General features: G+C 45.8%; 1 protein-coding gene and 1 long non-coding RNA gene across 3 annotated transcripts in view; one reads left to right on the top strand and one right to left on the bottom strand.

Moving 5' to 3' along the window:
• LOC143835112 (uncharacterized) overlaps window positions 1-10,830 on the top strand; it is a 22,138-nt gene extending 11,308 nt beyond the window's left edge. Inside the window, exons 2-3 of the long non-coding RNA XR_013229995.1 lie at window positions 5,083-5,196; window positions 10,733-10,830. This is a non-coding gene — a long non-coding RNA (uncharacterized LOC143835112). The remainder of the gene's footprint in view (window positions 1-5,082; window positions 5,197-10,732) is intronic.
• Window positions 9,421-25,684, bottom strand: SELE (selectin E). 2 transcript variants are annotated; one of them, XM_077332265.1, is made up of 16 exons: window positions 25,555-25,684; window positions 25,059-25,218; window positions 23,793-24,179; window positions 22,917-23,024; window positions 22,588-22,773; window positions 21,454-21,639; window positions 20,640-20,825; window positions 19,450-19,635; window positions 18,795-18,980; window positions 16,836-17,021; window positions 15,796-16,005; window positions 14,293-14,472; window positions 13,074-13,187; window positions 11,736-11,757; window positions 11,550-11,622; window positions 9,421-10,929 (listed from the first exon to the last, which is right to left on the bottom strand). In XM_077332265.1, exons 2-15 carry the CDS (start codon window positions 25,093-25,095, stop codon window positions 11,565-11,567), a joined length of 2,232 nt encoding a protein of 743 aa, XP_077188380.1. In that variant the 5' UTR covers window positions 25,096-25,218; window positions 25,555-25,684; the 3' UTR covers window positions 9,421-10,929; window positions 11,550-11,564. The 2 variants fall into 2 exon arrangements, with proteins under 2 accessions (XP_077188380.1, XP_077188381.1); XM_077332266.1 differs by having other exon boundaries at window positions 25,059-25,221; window positions 25,555-25,674.

The following is a 25,684-nucleotide window of genomic DNA, read 5'->3' as shown; positions in this document are numbered from 1 at the left end:
TGCTCTGTCGCTTTCTGTGTCCCCATGGGGGACACATTTCAGCTCTCCTAGGAGCTCATTCCACCAGGTCGGGGCCAGGACCAAAAAGGCCCTGGCCTGAGTCGAGACCAGATGTGCTTCCTTAGGGCCAGGGACCTCCAGCAGATTTGTACCCACAGAGTAGAGAGTCTTGCAGGGAGCATAAAGAGATAAGTGGTCCCTCAGACAGACAAGGCCCAAGCTACAGATGGCCTTAATGGTCAGCACTAAAATCTTGAACCTTCCCCAGGACTGGCAACCAATACAGCTGCCTCAGCCCAAGCTGGATATGGGCCTTCCAAAATGTACCAGTGAGGACCCTAGCAGCTGCATTCTGCACCAGTTGGAGTTTCTGGGTCGAAGACAAAGGTAGGTCTACATAGAGCAAGTTACAGAAGTCCAGTCTAGAGTTTCAGTTGCATGGATCACTGTGGCTAGACAGTCCTGGGGAAGATAGGGTACTGGTAGCCTCACTTGGCAAAGATGGTAAAACGCTGTGGCTACTCTTGTGACCTAGGCCTCCATAGAACAGGAGGCATCCAGAATCATCCCCAGATTCCTGGCTGAAAACAAGATGTTAACTTGTGTCCTGGCCAGGGTGGGTAATCACGCTTCCTGGTCTGCTACCTTCCTACCCATCCACAGGTCCTCTGTTTTGAAGGGGTTGAGTTTCAGGTGACTCTGCTCTAACCATCCAGCAACAACTTCCAAATATCTAGCAAATGTATCTAGGGGGAGTCTGGGTGGCCGTCCATGAGGAGCTGGAGCTGGATGTCATCCACATATTGGTGACACTCCAGCCCATAACTCTGGACCAGTTGTGCCAGAGGGCACATAAAGATGTTAAATAACAGGGGAGAATACCGCCCCCTGTGGGTCCACACAAGGGAGTCGATAGGGATGTGATCATTCCTCCCCCACTGCCACTCTTTGTGTCTGCTTCCAGAGAAAGGAGCACAGCCATTGAAGGGCCGTCCCCCAAATCCTGACCCTGGTGAGGTGGTGGGCCAACACTTCATGGTTGACCACATCAAATGTTGCCAACAGATTGAGCATCATGAGGATGCCCAAAGTGCCCCGATCAAGCTGGCACAGGAGATCATCCGCCAATATAGATTTGTGGGGCTTCTACTTCTGGAGCCTGAATTTGCCCCAAGGTCAATATTCTTCTGCACTGATTCCAAAGAAATGGTTATGGGGAAAGGGAGGAAGGCACGAAGTATCCACATGCATAAGAGTTTGCTGTCAAATTTAATGCTTCTGTGCTCCACCAATGGCCCTTAAACCATTTGCTGACTTTTTCTCTGCCCTTAAAACCCCCTTATGGTTATGGAGATGGCAACATTCAGGCAGTCTGTTTACAGTATATATATATATATATGTGATCTATAGACCAAGACTTTTTTTGGAGAGCAGAAGCTGACCTGGTTCAGAACACCATTACCAAAACAAAATGAAAAACACAAGCTTGCTCTGTTCTTAGTGAAAAGCCGTTTCCTGGCCTTGCTTGGAGTGTTTTTTGCTTGCTTCCTGCAGTATCTTCCTATAGCTTCTCTATATGGAATGGTAATTGAAGCCATGCTGTTAAAAGCATTCGTATGTCAAGAAGCTCTGGTTTCAAAATGATGCTTTCATTGGAGATGGGGGAGTTTGAAAGCAGCACATTCCAAAAGGTCATTCCGCTGAGTTGGGGAAAGGGGGGGGAACAGGGAGGAAATTGGTTGCTATGGGAACCCAAGAACTTGAACATCTAGTTGCTTCTCACCAAAGTGAAAATCCTGCTCTAAGGAAGAGGCAAATACCATACAGTTCAAAGGACTGGAGCTTATGCCTTGATCCACACTGATTAAATGGTAGACGGGTTTTATACAAGACTGGCCTTGATGGGCCAAAGGCCTGATTTTGTCTAAGGCAGCCTTATGTGTTCATGCCTCCATAGGAGATTACAGCTATTCCGTCTACCGCTTATAATGAGGGTTGGTAGAGCATCCACTTTGCATGCAGAAAGTTCTAGTTTCAGTCTCTGGCTTCTCCAGACAAACATATCAGGTAGGAGGTGACGTGAAGGACGTCTTTATGGGACTCTGGAAAGCTGCTGTTAGTCAGGATAGGCAATGCTCATCTCAAAAAGCCAATGGTCTGAATCAGCATCAAGTAGCTCCATGTTTGTTCATGTAAATAGAATCATAGAATCATAGAGTTGGAAGGGGCCATACAGGCCATCTAGTCCAACCCCCTGCTCAATGCAGGATCAGCCCAAACCATCCTAAAGCATCCAAGAAAAGCAAGGTCCTTGTTCAGCGCTTCCACAGATATCCAAGAGGTTCCAGCTAGCTATCATTCCTCCCATCCCATTCGTCCAGCGTCCAATGGCAATACCATTCTTCTCCAGCTATTAGTGACTGATATAATTCTCATGGTTCCGTGACTTCCAAATAAACAAGATTCAAGAAGACAGTTTTCCAGGAGGGAATAGGGAAAGTTATGAATCACTGAGCTGTGTTTTGGAAAGGACTCCCTTGTGGTAAAAGACAATTCTTCTCTGTTTTTTTTTTTTTTTTTTGTAAACTGTCCTCCTCGTTAAGGTTTTAGATTTTTCTGCAAACCTGTGTGTACCTCCAGTTTTGTAGAAAGATCACTTTCCTGTGTACTTGGCCCCAATTTGTGGATATAAGAATCCATATCTGGGGCCATGTTAAAAGTTAGACGCGATATTATTCCTTTCATTTATTACTTGTGGGCAATCCTCCTCTAATATTTGAGGAGCCTGTAAAAAAATCAGTGCTTTCTAAATAAAATTATTCCACAGAGAGCTCTGAGAGGACTGGGACTGGCCCAAGGTCACCCAGCAGGCCTCATGAGATTTGAAGTGGCTAATAATTGCCTTCCCTTTCTCTCTCCACAATAGACACTCTGTGAGAAGAAGAGTTGGTTCTTATATGCCACTTTTCTCTACCCAAAGGAGTCTCAAAGCAGCTTACAGTTTCCTTCCCTTTCCTCTCCCCACAACAGACACCCTGTGGGGTAGGTGAGGCCGAGAGAGCCCTGATACTACTGCTCAATCAGAACAGTTTTATCAGTACTGTGGCGAGCCCAAGGCCACCCAGATGGCTGCATGTGGGGGAGTGCAGAATCAAACCCAGCTCACCAGATTGGAAGTCCACACTCCTAACCACTACACCAAACTGAGGGAGGTGAAGCTGAGAGAGCTCTGAGGATTGGGACTTGGCCCAAGGTCATCCAGGAGGCCTCATGAGTCTTAAAGAGGCCAATAATCACCTTCCGTTCCTCTCCCCACAACAGACACCCTGTGAGGTGGGTGAGGCTGAGAGAGCTCTGAGAGGACTGGGACTGGCCCAAGGTCACCCAGCAGGCCTCATGAGACTTAAAGTGGCTAATAATTGCCTTCCCTTCCTCTCCTTACAACAGACACCCTGCGAAGTGGGGGAGGCTGAGAGAGCTCCTGACAGGACTGCTTTGAGATCAGCCCTATCAGGACTATGATGAGCCCAAGGTCACCCAGCTGGCTGCATGTGGAAGAACAGGACATCAAACCCGGCTCCCCAGATTAGAAGGTGTCTCTCCTAACCACTTCACCACGCTGGCTTCAGGTGAACATACGGCAAATCGCACAACACTTTGTGTTGCGTGTCTATAAACCAAGATGCCAGTATTATTTCTGGTTTGTTTGGAAATGTGTGGTGCTGTTGATTCCCCTCTCACACACAAACACACATGTGCCACGTTACAATTGAATTGGAAATATGGCTCTGCTTTCTCACACAAAGGGTTGGGCCAACTCCTCTGCAAAATGGAATTTCCGATGCAGGATAAGCAGAGCCTTGGAAAGAAGACAACTCACACACTTCACACCGCCCCCCAAATCAAGGTAGCCAGCTAAGCTCCCGAGGGGCTTTATCCCAAGAACAGCTTTGGTTAGGGTTCGGCACAGGGCACGTGGGGCTAATCTACGCAGCGCCTCAGGGAACTGGCAGGATTAACCCACTACATCTGCTTGTCCTGTGGGGGCTCCATCCTGCCCAACACATAATTGGAAACTCTTCAGCTGATGGTCGCTTTGCAATAAGCTGTCTCTCCCTAGAAGTTTCCAAAGGGCAGTGTTCATTCTGTGCCATCAGCTGTGTCCGTCCTTTGTCATCCAACAGCCTCTACTGCCTTCAGAGTAAAGAAATAAGACTCTTCCATTGCTTTCCACAATCAGGGATGACTTTCTCATCCCAGCCTGGATTGCTCTAATGTTTATAGAGCATAGAACAGCCTTTCTCGGGTTTTTTTACCACTGAGAACCCCCTGAAACATTCTTCAGGCTTCGAGAACCCCCAGAAGTGGCGTGAAGGTGCAGAATATGGTTGGGAAGCAGAGCTGTGGACACGCCCAGCTGTGGCCCCACCCCTTCCCACCCCTTCCAGGCCCTTCATTGGCCATTTTGGGTGTCTGTTGTGAGGAGAGGAAGGCGATTGTAAGCCATTTTGAGATTCCTTCAGGTAGTCAAAAGCGGGATATAAAACCCAACTCTTCTACATCCTAGACATTTCATGGTGCCACCCCATTAGACATTTCCATTCTAGTCAAGCAGCCACCAGAGATGCGATAAGGTGACCCTCCTCACACACTTCCAGCTGAAGAGAGTGGACAGATCCATGTGTGAGTGAGAGAAGAGAGCTGATGCTAGAAAGGACAGAGAGAGAGGCGCAGATGTATTGGTCTAAGAGTGACTGAAGTTCCCTCAAGGTTCAAGACCCTAGGCCAGCTTTTCTCAACATTTTTACTGTTGAGACACCCCAGAAACATTCTTCAGGTTTTGAGAAATCCTACAAGTGGGGCTATTATGCAGAATACGGTAAGGAAGCACAGCTGTGTGCACACTGTCCCGGGAACCCTCCCTTCCTCAGCTCTTCCAGGCCCATCACTGACCATTTGGGGAGGTAAGGGGACGGGTCAACATGGCCATATATGGTCATATCACCCGGTAAATATTTAGCAAATTAAAAAATATATATTTAAAAACTAATTAATTCCCACCCATTTGGGAAACCCCTCCAGGATCGTCACGAAACCCTGATTGAGAAAGCCTGGTACAGAAGAAGGAAGATGGATATGCAGAAGGGAAGGTGGATCGATAGACTGTAGGGAGAAGATAGGGATGCCAGCTTCCAGGTAGGACCTGGGAATCCCACAGAATTACAGCTCATTACTAGCCTATAGAAATCAGTTCCCCTTGACAAACTGGCTGCTTTGGAGGGCGAACTGTATAGCATTATACTCCCCTGAGGGCTCTGTCCTCCCCAGGCTCCATCCCCAGATCTCTAGGAGTTTCTCAGCCTAGATCTGTCCCCCCCTCCCTACCACACTGTCCCCTGCTGGTGGCCAGCTGAGCCATGGAAACCCTCCTGGAGAAGTTCTTGTGCAGAATGCATGACTTCCCACCCCACGTTGACATTCTGCATGCTACCTGAATAAGACTGAAAACAAAAAGCCAAAGTGGTTTCCAAGGGGTTTCAGAAAACCCATTACATGGATGTCCAGCTTTGCATGAGTGATAGGATTTGGGGGGGGGGGGGGTCGTCAGATTTTTTTGTTTTTAGTTTCTGGTGCCAAAATTCTGGCACTTCACTGATAATCCCCTTCAGTGTAGCCCTGTTCATGTTACAGTGAATGCACACAGATCCTGTTTCTGTGTGAGTACCTGTGCTTGTAAATGGAAAGGGAGGATCGCCTGGCCTCAACCAGGTCCAGGGCCTTTTTGGTCCTGGCCCCTACCTGGGGGAATGAGCTCGCAGAAGAGCTAAGGGCCCCAATGGAACCCTCCCAGTTCTGCAGGGCCTGCAAGAGCTCTTCCGCCAGGCTTTCAATCAAGACCGGGGTGTGGTTACCATTCAATGCCCCCTCCTCTGTATAACAGCAATCCCCCCGTTACAAAAAATAATATATAATGTTAGGTACTATGTAAGCAACTGATGCCATATTGTTTGTTGTTTATTGTAAATCAATGTTTTATTGGAGTTGTTTCTATACTGATTATATTGGAATTGATTTTATACTGATGGTACTGGTTTTTATGGTGTGAACTGGCTGTGCTGGGAGCAGTGGGACAAAAACTATAAACAAATAAACAAGATAGTTAATAGAATATGAACAGGATTTGGCAATTGTACAGACTTGTTGTTTAAATGGGGCCATGTGCCAGTTCCCCGAATGCAGTTGCATTGCAGCCTGCCAAACTGTTTTCCGTCTGTCCCATGAACATGAGCGTCCAGCTTCCCGGGGAGATGTCCTCTCTTTGTACTCTCCCCAGCTGTGATTGAGCAGATTGAAAATTTAGATATTAGTATTTAGAGGGATTGCCCAATCTATCTGCATAACCATTGGACCTATTTGGCTACATTTTTAATATTATGAACAGGGACCATACAACGGGCACTAGATCCTCCCCCCAGGACCTAGAAAGTCTGCGGGGTGGAGGCCCCTCTCAGGTACAGCTCTCATGCAGCAGGGATCTGCAGCCCCTGAACCTCAGAGTGAAGTGGAAGGAGGAGGGGGTGGTAAGGGGTGGGGGACAGAAGGCAATTGGCTGGCTGCTGGACAGATAGGCAAGCTGGTTGGAGGAGGAGGCACTCAGGGGCAGGACAGCTGCCCTGATTGGGTGTTAAGCACTGAGTGGCACTTAAGCCATGAGACATGCTTCTCTTCCAAGGCATTACCAGATATTTCTTTCTGTGTGTAACCTGCTAAAAGATAAATAAATACATACATACATAAGAAATCAGTTCCTCTGGAGAAAATAGCAGCTTCAGAGAGCTGACTATGGTATACCTTAGATTCAAGGTGCAATCCCTTCCCAAATTCCCAACTCTACGGGTGCCGCCCCTCAACATCCAAATATCGCCCTGGCGAAGGCTGGCAATCCTGTGCACAAAGAACAATGAAGTATACATTGTACATGGATTGCAAATACATTCCCTGTAAGTTGGGAACAAGACTTCTTTTTGGTCGGTCACTGGATAAGGGCTTCTCATTGCTCGTCTCCCAGAATTTGGGGTGTTCGACAGGACCAGTTTATCCATGTAGCACATGTCGCACATGCTACAGGCCCTGTACTTCCAGGGCCCCCGCATCGTGCCTTCCCCCCATGGATCAGGTCTGTAGCCTCTCTTCTCCCGCCCTTTCCCTCTTCAAGGGCACTCAGAGTGACACATCCTCACAATTTATTTTATTTGTGATAATGTGTCTGTAAGGTAATGGTAATGGAATGGAATTTTGAGGCCCATTCCGCACAAGGACCAATGTTGCCAATTGGTTCCTGAAAGCGGAAACGCTATTTTTAATAGTGCAATTCAGCGTTATGCATACCTGCCTTTGTACTGGAATCCAGTAGCGTTTCAATCCTTTCCCATGGGTTTCCGGTCTCGCCAAAAATTGCTAGAAAGGAAGCGATTTTTTCTGTGCTTTGACCCGCCCCTGGCTGTCAATCAAATGAACAGCCAATGGGCGGCTGTTAGCATGCTCCCGAAAAGCCCCTTTCCCTTTAAGAACAGTTTTTTTAAAAAAAAGAAAAACACATGTTGCAACAAATATGCCTTGATTCCTTGATTCCTCCTAACGTAGAGACCCATCTAGCTGGCAGCTGGTGTGTGAGCTGGTGATTCATCGTTACCACACTCCCCCGAGTGAAAAAAAAATCCCCCCCCCCCCCATGCACAGGGGTGATTTTCGGCCGAAAATAAAGGGAACTTGCAAATGGGGCTGTGTTGTGCTTGGTGACTTAGGGAAGCTTTAAAACAGCTCTGTGGAGGGAATGTGGCCAGAGAAGCCTCGCTGGGTGAATGAAAGCTCGCCGGTTCGTTGCTTTCTGCTCGCTCCAAGAAAAAAAAATGGTGATCGCTTCACCGGAAGTTCAGAGGAGAGAGCCAGGGGAAGGGACTTGGCTGGAACCGCAACAATGGGAACGCACAGAACTTTTTCGCTACTGTTGCAGATTGTTTGCAAGAGTGTAGCGCTTTTCGGAGGGTGAATCCACTTTTCTGGATTTCCCTTTAAGCGCTACAACAAATCGCTTTTTGCGGGTCGGTTTCGGGAGTGTGGCAGATTGTGTGCGATGTCATGCATAACTGCAAATTAGTAGTGTTTACAATTTGGAAGCCTTTTGCAACATCGAAGTTGTGCGGAATGGACCTCAGTTTAACTCCATGGCCTTGGGATAAGATACTTACCAGCAATTCCATTGTAGGAATGTTTCACAGTTGTATGGAGACAGATGGGGCAAGCAGCATATGGTAAGGTGAGAGCCTTTGATCACTGACGCAGGAAATTTTGTTTCTCCTTGTGTTTTTGTAAACTACAACTGAATTCCAGGGGATTGATTGGCTGTTTTGACAAAGAATTATCATTGGTTATATTTGGTTGTGTGACACAGTCTACTAATGTAACAGAATTAATTTTTTGCTATATATTCCCTGTCATGGAGGGAGTTCATAGTCTGAGGAAGAGTGCTTTCACTTGAAAGCTCACGCCCTGAATAAATCTTTGTTGGTCTTAAAGGTGCGACTGGACTCTGATCTTATTGTGCTACTTCAGACAACATGGCTACCCATTTGAATCTACCCTTTCTACTATGTTTATGTGTGTGTGTGTGGGAGGGTCTCTCTTCCTCCTGTCTGTCTGCTCTTGCCACAATTGTGCTCTACTAGGGCCCTGCAAAAGAGCCTCTTGTGGCGCAGAGAGGTAAGGCAGCAGACATGCAGTTTGAAAGCTCTGCCCATGAGGCTGGGAGTGTGATCCCAGCAGCCGGCTCAAGGTTGACTCAGCCTTCCATCCTTCCGAGGTCGGTAAAATGAGTACCCAGCTTGCTGGGGGGTAAACAGTAATGACTGGGGAGGGCACTGGCAAACCACCCCATATTGAGTCTGCCATGAAAACGCTAGAGGGCGTCACCCCAAGGGTCAGACATGACTCGGTGCTTGCACAGGGGATACCTTTACCTTTTTAGGGCCTTGCAAACCCGGCTCTGGTGCTACAGACTCTGCGAATTCTTAAACTGCTCCCAGTGTCCGACTGTATCAGTCCTTTGAATGGTGCTTAAAACAAACCATCATTGGCAATGAGAGGAAGGCCTGCATGAAAAGCGCCACCTGCTGGGTACTGTTTGCACTCGCTGTTCAAGGGACTTTTCTTCACCTACCACCTTATGTAAATCCCTCTCACATCAAAGGTATTTGCACAGCTCAAGAACTAAGCCCTCTTGGCTGATGAGCCAGACAAGAATAGAAGCCGGGCAGCCTAAACCTCCGCCCCAGCCTGTGTGCTCACGATGAGAACGATTCAGACTAAGAACACAAACGTTCAAGATGAACTTAATTTATTTTTATTAATAATCAGTGCACATCTTAAAACACAATGCCTCTCACACTGGCAACAGTTCGTAATTTTAAATAAATTAAATAGATACCGCATTCAAAATACATTACATACTAAATGAAACTTGTATAATACAAGTTTCCATCTTTGGGCAGCTAGCGTGCTGTTTATAAATATCAGAAAATCCTGAGGCTCTACTGCTGGCTTTCTCAACCAGGGTTTTTCCGAAACCCAGGGGTTTCTTGATGACTTTGGAAGGGTTTCCCGAATGGGTGGGAGTTAATTAATTTTAATATATTTTGGATTTAATTTAAACATTTATCAGATGATATGATCGTATATGGTCATGTACACACCCATCCCTCCCAAAACAGCCAATGATAGGCCTGGAGGGGATGGGAAGGGGAGGGGCCCCGGGTGGGCGTGTCCACAGCTCTGCTTCCCAACCATATTCTGCACAATCGTGCCACTTCTGAGGTTTCTCGAAGCCAGGGGTTTCTCAACGGTAAAAAAGTTGAGAAAGGCTGTTCTAGTGGTAGGGGGAGGTAAAATACACCCCCTTGGAGGTAAAGTTTACTGGTTCAGCTACAATCTTCTCCCCTGCCACAAACTGTGCTTAGATCTGTGTTTAGGAGGTTCCCATTAGAATCCTAGCAGACATTCTTTTCCCCAGTTCCTGGATAAGACAAAATTGGACTGAAAGAAAAAATTAAATAAATAAATAACATTTCCCAGTTCTAAATCCCATAGGGATGAAATATTTCTAAAGCCCTGAATCACTTCAAGGAACATACCGCAAACAGGGATGCAATTAAATGTGGTGTTATGGAATAGTGTTGTGCTAAAATACAGAGGGACCGTCAGAGTAAACAACAACATCATCATTAAAACTGAAATGAGATTTTTGTATACATTCCACTTGGGGAGAAATATTTTTAAAGTTCAAACAAAAGCATCTGAAGCAATGTTTGCATCCTAAAACTACATTCACCACCATACAACTGGGTTGCCTAGAAAATTGCACCAAAGTAACTGACAGCTGTGATTTCCACATCAGGGAGAAGTGGAATTGTTACACCAAAGTATTGGGGGGACAATATTGGGGGTTTGGGGCCACGCGATCTGAATTTCAAGAACAATTATTGTGGACTGAAATTAGCCACCTTCTCTCCAAAGAATAATCATTGATTGGCACAATTGGTAATTCCTTTCATTCAATAAATATCTCGCAAGCTATCTGTTCTATGCTCTTCTGCAACTGATGCTTGTCCGTAAAGTGATAGAGCAGGAATATTTTGCTTAGCTTGCTGTAGTACCTTCTCCTTTGCTTCGACCCTAGCGTGACCCTTCTGGAGGCAACATGTTTTGTGTGGGGAAGTATTGCACCGAAAAGGTTGCCGGACATCGATGAAGAGATCTAAATCTTTATTTCCTGAAGGTAAAGTCTATGCTTGTTGATTATCACAAGTGACTTTTGCTTGTAGTTCATTCTCGTTTCTCCAATGCACCAGGCATTAATGAAGACAGCTTCAAATTCTGTAGAAAAAGCAAGACTTGTAATTAAAAAAAGAAACAATCAGGAGGCAGTTTTTACGGTATCTTGTTCCAAACACTTCTTGATAGACTCTAATAGTTTATTTGGATTATATTTCGACCTTCATACAGATGGAGATTTGCCCCATGGAATGTCCACAACCCCTGGGTCTATCTTCTTCAGGGGTACCTCCTCCTTCGATAATATCTAGTAATATAATTAAGTGGGCTGCACATGGAAATATCCAATACAGATGAATTTTGATATTTTTCATCTGCAGAAAATACCTCAATTTTTTTCCACAAAAGTGCAAGGGAAAGAAAAAAAAGAAAAAGAAGGAAGGAAGGAAGGAAGGAAGGAAGGAAGGAAGGAAGGAAGGAAGGAAGGAAGGAAGGATTCTGTAACTGGTTTTTCAGCCACAATTTTCAGCCATGTTGGTTTCTGAACTTCCCACATACAACTGGGCAGTAGAGCCAAATACTATCTATTTTTACTGGCAGTAGCTCCACCAGGAACTTAAGTAGATACCTTTTAGAATCTCACCACTCAAGATCCTTCACTAATACTAGCTAACTCACTAATATGAATGCCAGCTATTCAGCTGCCCCCCACCCCATCTTACCTTTGTATCTAAGAGTTAGATCAGGTGAGCAGTAATTTGGAAAGTGCCTTCTGGATCAAGGCTCTGGCAACTACTATAAAACACAGAAGTAAACAAAATGTTGGTTAGTCGACATTCTCCAGAACAATATCAGTAGCCAAAAGTGAAAAAAAAAAAGTCCAATAAGAATTTTGAAACACAACTTACCTGGCTGGAGTAAATTTCTCTGCTGCAAAAGAAAAAGAAGAGAGATTACCATTTGAGAATTTAAGGCTATAGTTCTATGTGCATTTGCCTGGGAGTAAGCACCTCTGTATCCAATGGGAACTGAATAAGCTAGTACGTAACTTCATTTACAGATTGTTTTCTTCACTCATGGAACCTATCTTCTAACGATCTGTTGTTACTTTTACAAGGAAAAATACCATCATGGACTGTTAATCCCTGGAACTTATGGCAACAGGACGTACTGATGGCCACCAGTTTAGGATGGCTTTAAAACATGATGGGACAAATGGCTAGTTATATTTAATTGAAATTTCCATGCTCAGACGAGTGTACTTGTGATTACCAGTTGCTGGGAGAGGGATAACATGCCAAACTTTGTCCTCTATGGCAGGGGTAGTCAACCTGTGGTCCTCCAGATGTTCATGGACTACAATTCCCATGAGCCCCTGCCAGCAAATGCTGGCAGGGGCTCATGCGAATTGTAGCCCATGGACATCTGGAGGACCACAAGTTGACTACCCCTGCTCTATGGGAAAACAATACAGGTGTAGATGGGCTGTAAATCTGATCCAGCAAGGACTGGGAGCTTCATGGGTTTAGAGAGGAATACTACCATTCGTCTTTCTTTTTTCAAAAAATGCCCCATCTCCTCTGTAAAGATTCTCACCACCTTCTTAAGGCTCTAATATTTGAATCTAAGTTACTTTATTGTTGAATTCACAACCAGCCTTTTCCATACAGCTGTGAGTCAACAGTTTTTTGGAAATCTAAGCTCTGGTGCCAAGTGGTAGCCATGTGGATGCCAACTGTTGAGCCAAGGGACATGTACAGAGTTGCCAGCTCTGGGTTGGGAAATGCCTGGAGGCTTTGGGGGTGGAGTCAGGAATGGGTGGAATTTAGGGTAGGGAGGGACCTCAGTAGAGTATAATGCTATGGACTCCACCCTCCAAAGCAGCTTTTTTCTGCAGGGGAACGGATCTTTTTAAATCTAGAGATGGGTTATAATTCCAGAAAGTCCCCAGGTCCCACCTAAGGTTGCCAGCTTTGTGTTGGGGAATGCCTGGAGACTTTAAGGGCGGAGCCAGGAGTGGGCAGGATTTAGGATGGGGAGGGGCCTCAGTGCAGTATAATACTATGGAGTCCACCCTCCAAAGCAGCCATTTTCTCCAGGGGGACTGATCTTTTTAGTCTGGAGACAAGCTGTAATTCCAGGGAGTCACCTGGGGGCCGGCATCTTTAATACACGACAGGAGAACTTCAGCACCTATTTCAGTCCTGTTACACCTGATTTCAAGAGCAGGTAGGGACATGGCTCACCTTTGCGTCGAAGGCGCTTTACAAGCCAGATGAGAAAGGACCCTACTGACAAGAGGAAGGCTCCTGTAGCTCCTGCTGCAATCGCCACAAAACTCGCAACGTCCCACTGAGGCGCTAAGGAAGGAAGAGTTGGCACGAAGTTAGTGGGAAAGCAATTTTAATCATTTCAGCAGCAACAACAATTTATTTGCAGTCATTTCGACGAGTACAATAAATGCGGGGAGATCAAAATACAAGGTTAAAATGTTGAATGCATTTTAAATTAAATTAAACCTATGTTTGCTATAAAAATGCACAAAAAGTTATTTTCCTATGAAATTTTTACGGGTCTTAATGGCGGCAACACAGAATTTGGCGGTACAAAGGGTGATTTAGGGGTTCTCATCATTTAAAACTGGGGTAGTCAGACTGTGGCCCTCCAGATGTCCATGGACTACAATTCCCATGAGCTCCTGCCAGTGAATGCTGGCAGGGGCTCATGGGAATGGATATCTGGAGGGCCACAGTTTGACTACCGCTGATTTAAAAGTTATCTTTTCTGCATAGTGTCCTGCATAGTGCAGGGGATTGGACTAGATCACCCAGGAGATCCCTTCCAACTCTATGATTCTATGATTCTTTTGCAGCTAGGCCTGAGTACCTCCCTAATAAAATCCGTATTGTTTGGTCAACTACCGTATCATTTATCAGGTAGTGGAATAGAAAATGCTCCTTGTTTCAATCTGATGTCTAGATCAGGGGTATAGTCTCTGAGGGAGGGGGATTTATCTAATCATTTCTCCTCCCTTTAAATCCTTTCCCCCAACAAGAAGCCCACACTCTCTGTGTTCATTTCCTATGACTATGTCAGAGTTTCCTGACAGCCCTAAATGGGTGGGAATTCTATACATATATTTTCAATTTGTTAAAAATGTATCAGGTGTTATGACCATATGTGGTCATGTTGACCTCCCCCCCCCCTCCCAAAATGGCCATACTTCCCAGCCATATTCTGCACAATAATGCCACTTCTGGGGGTTTTCAGAATGCTTCGGCCATTGTGGGACACAGGATACTGGGCTAGGTGGACCAATGGTCCAATTCAGAATGCTTGCTTTCCCCCCTTCCTTTTCCTCCTTCTCTGTTTCTCAGTGTAGCCCAGTGGCCTCTTTTACCCTGAAATTCAAGGAGGCAAATGAAAAGTGCCCCAGGCAAGGATGGTCATGAGATGAGCCAGTACCTTCACAGGTGGGGAGCTCTGTGGTCCAGTTCCCTGAAGCTAGACATAGCAGGGTAGAGGAGCCTTGCAGCACCCGTCCCTCCATACAGCTGACCTCGCAAAGCATCCCATGGCCAACATCTAGGTGGGAACAATTCAAGAAGCCCTTCTCTGGAGCTGTCAGACTCTTGCACTTGGCAACTGAAATGCAGAAGAAGAAAAATGAATATGCAGAGAAGCAATTAACACAGTGGATAGTAGACAATGCAAAAGTTTTTTTTTCTAGAACAAAGCACATTTTAGAACCACGCGGCTTTTGCAGGAAAGGGTTCTTTTAATACTGGCCATTAATTTGTATGTTTATTGCATATGGGTTGCCAGCTCTGGGATGGAAAATTTCTGGAGATTTTGGGGGGTGGAACAGCCCTAGGCTCTTACCTGGAAATTGCAAAATGCAGCTGCTAAGGTCCTCATAAGAACCACTTGGAGGGCCCACATCCAGCCTCTGCTGAGGCAGCTGCATTGGTTGCCAGTTGCAGCCTGGATCTGGTTCAAGGTTTTGGTTTTGACCTTTAAGGCTCTACATGGTCTGGGACCCACATATCTGTGGGACTGTCTGTTGCCCTATGCCCCCTGCAGGGCCTTAAGCTCTCCAGGTACCAACTTGTTGGTCGTTCCCGGCCCCAGAAATGACTGACCTCAACCAGGGACCTCGGGACCTTGGTCCTGGCCCCTACCTTGGTCCTGGCCATTCTGCAGGGTCTGCACAACGAAGCTCTTCCACCAGGTCTATGGTTGAGGCCAGTGCAGGAAGGAGAACTGATGGCCTCCTTGTCTCCTCCCCTAGGCTCCCCCCCCCAATCATCAATATGACTGGGGGCGGGGGAAATTGACAAGATGATGGCAAGTTGAACAAAACAGCAGTATGGTGAAAGACAGATTTCTTTTTTAAAATGATGTATTTTTAATAACTTTGACTGCATGTTTATCGAGTATTTGATGTAAATGTGAACCACCCCGAACCTGCTAGCAGGAAAGGCGCAGTCAATACATTTAATAATAATAAAAATAATAATGATGCTAATGATGATAATAATAATTTTTCATGTTAAAAGCCATTAAAGCAAGTTTTAGAAAACCTAGAGCTTAAAATATGTACGAAAGATTTAAAAAACAGCATGTAACTCAGCTTAGGAGAGCACCAATACAGTCTCTGCGCCTAGAGAGCAGGTGGATACATGGACCCAAAAAGTGAGCGGAACCAGTGAGGTCCTGCTTTTGTCCTGGGCCCATTCCGCACACAATAGATAATGCACTTTCAATTTGCTTTGGCAGCTGGGTTTTCCTGTGCGGAACAGGAAAATCTACTTCTAAAGTGCATTGAAAGTGCATTATCTATTGTGTACAGAATGGGCCCTGGTCACAAGTTCTGCCTACATGGCTTATTCTGTGGACGTGGGGTTAGGAAGCCGCAGTGGAATGTAATAGACGCAAATTTCCCCCTCTGAGAATGGTTTTACATACCTCCACCCAAGGCTGAACTCTTATCTTCGCAGTGAGGAACTGGTGCTGACCAAAGTCCCTGGGAGGAGCACTGGATTTGGGACGATCCTCTCAAGGTGTAGCCATCCTTGCAACCAAACTGGCAGGTTGAGTTGAAGACCAATTCTGTGTCGGCGTGGGAACAGTTCACAAACCCGCTTTCAGGCTGGGGAACCGGATCGCATTTCACCGCTGAAATAGATTACACATAGTAGATCTAGTAAATTCTGATGTGATACAAGGGGGAAGGAAGAGCACGCTTTAAAAAAAAATATCCCGCTTTTCACTATCCAAAGGAATCCCAAAGCAGCTTACAATTTTCCCTTCCTCTCCCCATAATGGACACTCGGAGAGATAGCTGGGGCAGAGAGATCACAGAGAGAATTGCACTGTGAGAACAGCTCTGAGAGAACTGTGACTGGCCCAGAGTCACGCAGCTGACTGCATGTGGAGGAGTGGGAAATCAAACCTGGACCCCCAGATTAGAGCCTGCCACTCTTTAACCATTACACCGGGAATAAAATACATTTAATAACTCGGATCAAGCTTACGACTTTGAGATTGGGTTTCGGCATATAAACACAGGGAACAGGAATCTTGGTTCTAGCTACTGCTTTTTATTTCTATTTTTTATTTTATTTATAACATTGATGAATTAACAGGGGTAAAACAGGTAGCAACTAAATTAACCGATAAAAAACTAGGTATCAACTAAATTAACATTACAAAAAAATATTGTTGCACAATACAAAATATTAGAATAAATGGTCCTCCTCACTCTATCTGTGCTATTCCACATTAGATACTTAATGCACCTGACTTCCTTTCTTGAGATAGTCCATAAAATAACTCCATTGTTCATCATATTCTTCCACCGGTCGTGGTGGTGGTGGTGGTGGTGGTGGTGGTGATGGTGATGGTGATGGTGATGGTGATGGTGATGGTGATGATCCTGGCTAACTACTGCTTTTTAGAATGTTAAAAATGTTATAAAACCTTTCCATGGAAGACTAAAGTCTTACCTTCACATTGAGGAATTGCTGCTGACCACAGTCCCTGGGAGGAGCACTGGATTTTGGCTGATCCTCTCAAGGTGTAGCCCTCCTTACAACCGAACCGGCAGGTTGAGTTGGAGACCAGTTCTGTGTTGGCGTGAGAACAACTCACAATCCCGTTTTCAGGCTGAGCGACCGCCTCACATTTCACCACTGAAAGAGACACAGATCATACCTCTGGTCACTTCATGTGATATAGGGAGGTCACAGAGGAAAAGAACACACATGAAGAAGTATGACCCTAATTAATGGTGTCAGACACTGAGCTTTGAGGGAAGGATGTGGTAAACAACAAGTACAACGATATAGGCTAGATATCAGGGGAAAATGTTCACAGTCAGAGTAGTTCAGCAGTGGAATAGGCTGCCTAAGGAGGTGGTGAGCTCCCCCTCACTGGCAGTCTTCAAGTAAAGGTTGGATACACACTTTTCTTGGATGCTTTGGGAGTTGGACTAGATGGCCTGTATGGCCCCTTTCAACTCTATGATTCTATGATTCTAAAAACAAGCATCTGATTGGTAGGACTGAAAGTTTCACAGGGTGAGATACAAGCAGCTGTACCACAGCCACATATTCACATTAAGCAAGTACTAGCTTCAAAGCCCGTTCCTAAGAACGGGCCTTGAAAGGTCCCCTTCCCCTGGCCCCCGGCCAGGCAGCTTAAGGTGGCTTTGGGCTGCAGCCAGAGCCCTCTCCCCTTACCTGCTGCTGGCTTTAGGCACTGAAGTGCATCTGAGAGCAAAGAGGCTAGAGTCCAAGGACAGAGGGCGGGAGCTGCAGGGGCCCTATTCTAACTTGGACAGCCGGACACATCCCACCCCCCAGGCTGTTTCACAAATATATATAGAGGAACCATGGATAAGGATATCTCAAAACAAGAGGTCATATTTTTAAAGCATTCCATTGTCTATGATAAGAACCATATAGTTCCCCATAAAACCCTGTGCCCAAAGTTCTACCAGCCCTGACCTGGATAGCCCAGGTAAGCCTGATCTGGGTCAGCCCTGGCTAGTATTTGGATGGGAGCCCTCCAAGAAACACTAGGGGTCATGATGTGGAGGCAGGACATGGCAAACCACCTCCAAACATCCCTTGCTTGGCTGCCAGACATTCCTAAAATCTCCTGGCTATACCACCCACACCACACAATAAATAAATGCATAAATAAAGCCATCGACCTTGTCCATTAAGATTTAGTGGAAGATGATGAACATGCTGTGAGTTCCTGTCTCATGTAGCTCCACTCTAGGATTCTGGTTATGTGAAAGATGACACTAGATTGACAAAGCTAACGGAGTTCAGGAGAGGGGAGAGCTCGCAGGATCCTTTTCCTTCTCCCCTTCACACTTTTGGCCTACACAATTGAATGGCCATGTGGATGAGATGTAGGATTTGACAGAATATTACTGAATATCGACATGATCAAAGCTGATACAAGATGACCATGAACCAACTGAAAGAAGTGGTCAATGAGAGAGACAAATGGAGAAAACCTTCCTATAGAATCGCCGAGGGTCGGACACGACTGAACGGGTAACATCATCATCATCATCATCATCGAGTGGACAGATTGTAGGTAGGTGGGCAGAAGAAACTGTGTCTGAGCTTGGATCTTGTGGCCCTTTCTTGTATGCCCAGGAAAATGCCAATTGTCACTTAGGGGTCAGAAGGCAAATTTCCTCCAGGCCAGATTGACCACGAATTCTGTTTTTTTTTTCCAGGGGGGGCATCATCTGGACATGGAATTGAGGTCACTGGGGGTAGGCAGGTAGTTATGAATTTCCTTCATTCTGCGGGGGGTTGGACTAGATGACTCTAGAGATCCCTTCCAACTCTGTGAAGTGGAGTGGAAACCCTAATGCCAGCTGTCATTTCCCCCCTCCCCAGAATGTTTTCAGACATTTCAATGGAAGGTTGAGATCTTACCTTCACAATGGGGAATCAGTGCTGACCATTGTCCCTTGGAGGAGCACTGGATTTTGGACGATCCTCTCAAGGTGTAGCCCTCCTCACAACTGAACCGGCAGGTTGAGTTGGTGACCAGTTCAGTGTCAGCATGGGAGCAGTGCACAAACCCGCTTTCAAGCTGAGGAACGGCCTCACATTTCACCGCTGAAATTGACACAGATAGTATCTCTAGTAAATTCAAATGTGATACAAGGGGGCCATGTGAATGGGAAAGGAAGAGCAAGCTTTTTTATATATACCTCACTTTTCACTATCCAAAGGAGTCCCAAAGTGGCTTGCAAACACCTATCCCTTCCTCTCCCCTGAGAGGTAGATGGGATAGAGAGTGCTCAGAGAGAACTGCTCTGAGAAAGCAGCTCTGAGAGAACTGTGACGGGCCCAAGGTCACCCAGCTGGCTGCATGTGGAGGAGTGGGGAATCAAACCCAGTCCCCTAAATTAGAGTATGCCAGTCTTTAACTGCTACACAATGAATAAGACACATTTAATAACTGCGGTCAAGCTTGACTTTGAAGTTGGGTTTTGGTATATAAGCACGGGGAACAGGAATCTTGGTTCTAGCTACTGCTTTTGAGAATGTTATCAAACCTTTCCATGAAAGACTGACATCTTACCTTCACAATGAGGAATCGGTGCTGACCAGAGTCCCTTGGAGGAGCAATGAATTTCGGACAATCCTCTCAGGGTGTAGCCCTCCTCACAACGAAACTGACAGGTTGAATTGGAGACCAGTTCTGTGTTGGTGCGGGAACAGTTCACAAACCCGCCTTCAGGCTGAGGGACTGCCTCACATTTCACCACTGAAAGAAACACAGATCATACCACTGGTAACTTCAGGTGGGATATAGGGAGGCCTCACAGAGGGAAAATGGAATAAAAATACAAGACCGGGTTTTGTTTTGTTTCATTTCTGTACTGCCCTTCTTTGCGGCTCAGGGCGGTTAACATTGGAACTTGCATAAACAGTATAGTATAACAGACATATTGGTTTGAATACATAACACTCTTAACAATAGGAACTAGTATTAGGAAATAGAACAGTTCTCAAATTAACATTTAACGATGGAACATTTAACTCAGTTGATTGCACAATGGTTTAGCTCTTTTCTGTGGGTCCCATTAATGGTGGGAGGGAACTCTTGGCTCTGATTGGTGATTAGAAGAAGAAGAGTTGGTTCTTCTATGCCGCTTTTCTCTACCCGAAGGAGTCTCAAAGCAGCTTACAATCCCCTTCCCTCTCCCCACAACAGACACCCTGTGAGGGAGGTGAGGCTGAGAGAGCCCTGATATTACTGAAGAAGAAGAAGAAGAGTTGGTTCTTATATGCCGCTTTTCTCTACCTGAAGGAGTCTCAAAGTGGCTCACAATCCCCTTCTCTTCCCTCTCCCCACAACAGACATCCTGTGAAGTGGGTGAGGCTGAGAGAGCCCTGATATCACTGCTTGGTCAGAACAGCTTTCTCAGTGCTGTGGTGAGCCCATGGTAACCCATCTGGCTGCATGTGGAAGAGAAGTGGGGAATCAATCCCAGCTCGCCAGATGAGAAGTCCGCACTCCTAACCACTACACCAAGCTGGCTCTCTTGCCTTGACTGAAAGGCTGGTGGAAGAGCTCCATCTTGCAGGCCCTGCAGAGTTGTTTTAGCTCCGGCAGGGCCTTGATGTCGTCTGGGAGCTCATTCCGCCAGGTGGGGGCCAGGACAGAGAAAGCCCTGGCTCTAGTCGAGTTGATAAATCACTGAGCTAGAAATCCTGTGGTTTTCCCCTCGTCTTTTGGAACATTTCTCCGGAAGGCTGAAACCTTACCTCCACAACGAGGAATTGGGGCTGACCATTGTCCCTGGGAGGAGCACTGGATTTGGGACGATCCTCTCAGGGTGTAGCCCTCCTCACAACTGAACCGACAGGTTGAGTTGGTGAACAGTTCAGTGTCAGCGTGGGAACACTTCACAAACCCGTCTTCAAGCTGAGGGACCGCCTCACATTTCACCACTGAAACAAACGCAGATGCATAGCTCTTGTAAACTCAGACTAAATATTGGGAGGCCATGAGGGAGGGGGGAGGAGAGGAATAGCGATACATATAAATAATGGAATCCGGCATGTGATTTTGATAGATCGTTGAGATAGGAGTCTTAACTCTAGCTGTGGCTTTCTCATGTTTTTGAACGTTGAAGAAGAAGAAGAGTTGGTTCTTATATGCCGCTATTCTCTACCACAAGGAGTTTCAAAGCGGCTTACAATCGCCTTCCTTTCCTCTCCCCGCAACAGACACCCTGTGAGGGAGGTGAGGCTGAGAGAGCTCTGATATTACTGAAGATGAAGAAGAGTTGGTTCTTATATGCCACTTTTCTCTACCACAAGGAGTCTCAAAGCGGCTTACAATCACCTTCCCTTTCCTCTCCCCACAACAGACACCCTGTGAGGGAGGTGAGGCTGAGAGAGCCCTGATATCACTGCTCGGTCAGAACAGCTTTATCACTGCTGTGGAGAGCCCAAGGTCACCCATCTGGCTCCATGTGGGGGAGAAGCGGGGAATCAAACCCGGCTCACTAGATTAGAAGTCCACACTCCTAACCACTGCACCAAACTGGCTTTCTACAGAAGGCTAAAATCTTACCTTCACAACGGGGAGTCGTTGCTGACCAGAGTCCCTTGGAGGAGCACTGGATTTGTGAGGGTCCTCTCAAGGCGTAGCCCTCCTCACAACCGAACCGACAGGTTGAGTTGAAAACCAGTTCTGCATCAGCTTGGGAGCAGTTCACGAACCCCCTTACCGGCCGAACAACCGCCTCACATTTCACCGCTGAAATAGACACAGATTGTAACTCTGGTCAATTCAGAATTCACTGGCAGGGGCTCATGGGAATTGTAGTCCATTGACATCTGGAGGGCCACAGTTTGACTACCCCTGTTCTAGGTGGATTCAATTTGAAGAATGTTTTGAAACATTTTCATAGGAAGTTGAAATCTCAGCTTAATGCCAATAAAGGAGACTTGACATCTCAGCTTTGTATTCGTCATCCAATGTGAAGGCTTCTCTTGCCCTTGTCTGTCCTTCAATTGTCAATAACTGTGTCAAAACCTCAGTATGTTGCTATTAGCACATATGCAGCCCCCAAAAGGCGGCAAATAGGACTCTGGGGCCATTTTGAGTCAGGAAAACAGCACAGATGGGAAGAGGATGCCCCCTTCTCTCCAAGCACCATCTCCCCAATCTATTCTGTACTCTTGGGAATTGACCTCCCTCATACCTGACATCTGAGTGTCTCAGTCAAAGTAAGGTTGAGGGAACCCTGTTGGCAGAGTTTAAATTTACAAGGAGGATCACAGCACCATGCTGCTTCAAAGAATAAAATGGTTTTATCAAGAAGAGGAACAAACTTTGTGTAGAGAAAGGAAAGGAGAGAGATTCCTGCTTGGCTAACTTTTGTCTGCAGTTATTGTTCTGTTCTGGAGGCAAGCAGTGAGGAAGTATGCTCAAAGGAACAGGAAGTCTCCAGTTCAGCCAATCAGGATGCTGGAGGAGATGATTTGAAAAAACCAGGAAGTTCCTAATCTAACTATGCTAAATGCACATGTCCTCTGATGCCCCCTGTAGGATATTCTTCATATGCTTTTGAGACATGCACGCTATAAAACTTTCACATTTCAACATACTCGGATCAGATTGTGTGTAGTATGGCCCTTCAGACTTTGGTCTCAGCTGCTTTGTGCTGGTTGGAGTGATTTCAAACCTGTCCAGTCCACATACCTTTACACACAGGGATGGGGGCAGACCACGTTCCAGAAGAAGTGCACCATACTGCTTCTTCCCTTGTTGGTTCGTAACCTTCCCCACACTGGACTCTGCAAGATGAGTTGTAGATGAAATCCCTCTCTGCCTTGTTGCACTCCAAGGTCCCATGATCTGGTTCGTGCAGCGGCTCACAAATCCTCACTGTGGACGAACACAAGCGAAGATTTCAGGAAAGGTAATTCTCTTGAGCTAGCTATAATAAGCTACGAAACTTCGCCTCCTGCAAACGAAACCGAGCTTATGCACCCTGTCCCGTTGGAAAGGAATTGAAGGGTTAATCTTACCATGTTGACAGTCACGCCCGTAGAATCCAGCATTGCAAATGCAGCTGTAATCATTAATGGTCTCTACACATTCACCACGGCGGCTGCAAGAACCTGGTTTACAGGAGGCTGCAAGGCAATTCAGTAGATTAAATATATATCTCCACACTGTATATGCCGCAAACAGAAGGAAACCCTGCAGTTTGGAGCCAAAGGAGACCTTCTCTTCTTCTGCACAGTTTTCATTTCACCCTCCTCTAATAAGGAAACCTCTATTTAGCTGCTTCCCATTACCTTTTTCCTGGTTACACACAATGGCTTGGATTCAACCTTCTACTAGTAAAAAAGGCAGGAGGGGCTCCCTTTGACCCTCCTAAAAGCCTGTGCTGAGTAGGGATGCCAGAGTCCATTAGGGACCTGGGGATCTCCTGGAATTACAGATCAGATCCACTAAAGAAAATGGCTGCTTTGGAGGGCGGAGTCTATGGGTTGTACCCCACCGAAGTCCCTGTCCTCCCTAGGTTCTGCCCCCATATCTCAAAGGGTTTCCCAACCTGGATCTGGCCTCCCTACCCTTCCCCCAGTGGCCAGGGGGGGACCTGGCAACCCTAGTGCTGAGGATCATGGGATTTGTATGGACAAAAGTCATGGGGGCTATAGTAATTGAGTCAAACTGAAATGAAAAGGCTGGGTACAACACTTCTTATACCGTTCTTTTGAGAACAGTCTCATCCAAGATAGGGAAGGAAGTGATTTGAGTAACTTGCATGCCACAGAGCACAGGGGGAAAAGCGGCTTCCTATACCGATTCTAGTACATAGTGTTGCCATTTTAAGTGAGATTAAAGCTCCAGCTGTGACAGGTTGGAAAATAAATCAAGAGGTTTCCTCATCGTACCTGTGTAACACAAGGCGGCTTTCTTTTTATCACAGCGTTCGTCGTTCCACTTTCCGGAATCCTTCACGCGTTTTATGTAGATTTCGACACAGTCCTCATTGAGTCTTTTGCCGTTTGGTTCCCCCGCGGCCCAATTTTCAGCACTTTTGCTCAAGGTCTTGTTCGTGCCCACCCATCTCCACTGATCGTCAATTTTCCTCAGCCCGATCCAGTAATGGTTTGCATTTTTATCAAGGGTAGCATTCAAGTATTCGATTTCTTGCTGTGTTTGAATAGCAACCAAGTTGGTAAAGTTGGCTTTACACCATTTTTCTGCCTCTGTGTAGTTCATGTTTTCCTTTGAAGTGTGGTATGTCCAGCAGGTGCATTCCTGAAACAGCAGAAGTCCTAGAAAGAGAAGGCACAAGGAGGGATAGTGTCTTACAATATTGTTCCTTTCTCCATTTTACCCGCACAACAACTCTGTGAGGTAGGGTAGGCTGAGAGTTTGTTACTGGCCCAAAGTCACGTCTAGTGGCTTGCTTTCTGTTCTTTTCAAAAGATGGTATTTGGCAATTTCTTTTTTAAAATTTTATCTATCTATCTATCTATCTATCTATCTATCCATCCATCCATCCATCCATCCATCCATCCATCCATCCATCCATCCATCCATCCATCCATCCATCCATCCATCCATCCATCACTGCAGAATAAAATTGATATTTTATATGAATAGGGTAACCAACCTTCAGAAGAAGAGTTGGTTTGTATACCCTGCTTTTCACTGCCCAAAAGGAGTCTCAAAGGGGCTTCCAATCGCCTTCCCTTCCTCTCCCCACTACAGAGAGCCTGTGAGGGAGGTGAGGGTGAGAGAGCTCTGTCAGGACTGCTCAGTGAGAAGGCCAAGGTCACCCCGCTGGCTGCATGGGGAGGAGCAGAGAATCAAACCCGGCTCATCAGATAAGAAGCCGCCACTCTTAACCCCCATGCTGGCTTTCAGGTGATGGCTGCAGATCTCCTGGGATTACAACTGATCTCCTGGGATTACAACTGATCTGACAGAGATCCATTTCCCTGAAGAAAATAGCTGCTTTGAAAGGTGGACTTTATAGCACTGTACTTAGCAGGAGGTCCTCCCTTCCCAACTCCACTCTGTTCAGGTCCACTCCCTAAATCTCCAGGTCTTTCTCAACCCAGCATGGCCAACTCTATAGATGAGTGGGGAAAAGAGTCAGCCAGTAGTTCATTCCAGAAAGTTTCCAGCTTGAATATGCATTCACTTACCGCAGACTAGAAGGGGCAGCAGCCCAGAAGCATTCATGATATCAGGAAAATTTACAAAGCTTCTTTCTTCACTAGGGCCGGTTTTGTAAAATCAGCTGCAGACACAAATAAGAAGCAGGCAGTTCTGGATGCAGGTTTTCTTTTCGTAAAATATTGAAATCTGCTTTATAAAAACAGGAATATCTGTCAGAGGACGATTGCTTTTGTGTCATTCCATCAAGACCTGTGTCCATTTCTTTTTAATCAAGTCTTTTTTATTTTTAGATATAAGAAAAGAACTGTGACCATTAACGTGGAAAAGGAATACTTAAAACTTAGTTTTCTTCTTATCATTAAAAAACAGGTTGCCAGTACAATTTTCAGCAAATCCGTATTTTAAGGTAGAAATTAAATAGTTATTTCAGTAATAGACGGAGTTCGGCTAGAAAGAAAGAAAGAAAGAAAGAAAGAAAGAAAGAAAGAAAGAAAGAGAAAGAAATTGCCTTTTAAAACTTACCAATAACAGCTGTAAAAACTCTAGTCACGGTGTCACTGTGGTCTTGAAAAGGCTCTTTGTTCTGAGAGGTTAATAAATTTTGTGTTGTTTTTTTTTTTTGCCAGAGACTCAGTTCAGAGCTTGCTCTTGC

This window comes from Paroedura picta, chromosome 4, assembly GCF_049243985.1.
Source record: "Paroedura picta isolate Pp20150507F chromosome 4, Ppicta_v3.0, whole genome shotgun sequence".
Classification (NCBI taxonomy): Eukaryota; Metazoa; Chordata; class Lepidosauria; order Squamata; family Gekkonidae; genus Paroedura; species Paroedura picta.
Note: the sequence above shows the minus strand (reverse complement) of the source record. Positions and strands in the feature narration are given on the sequence as shown.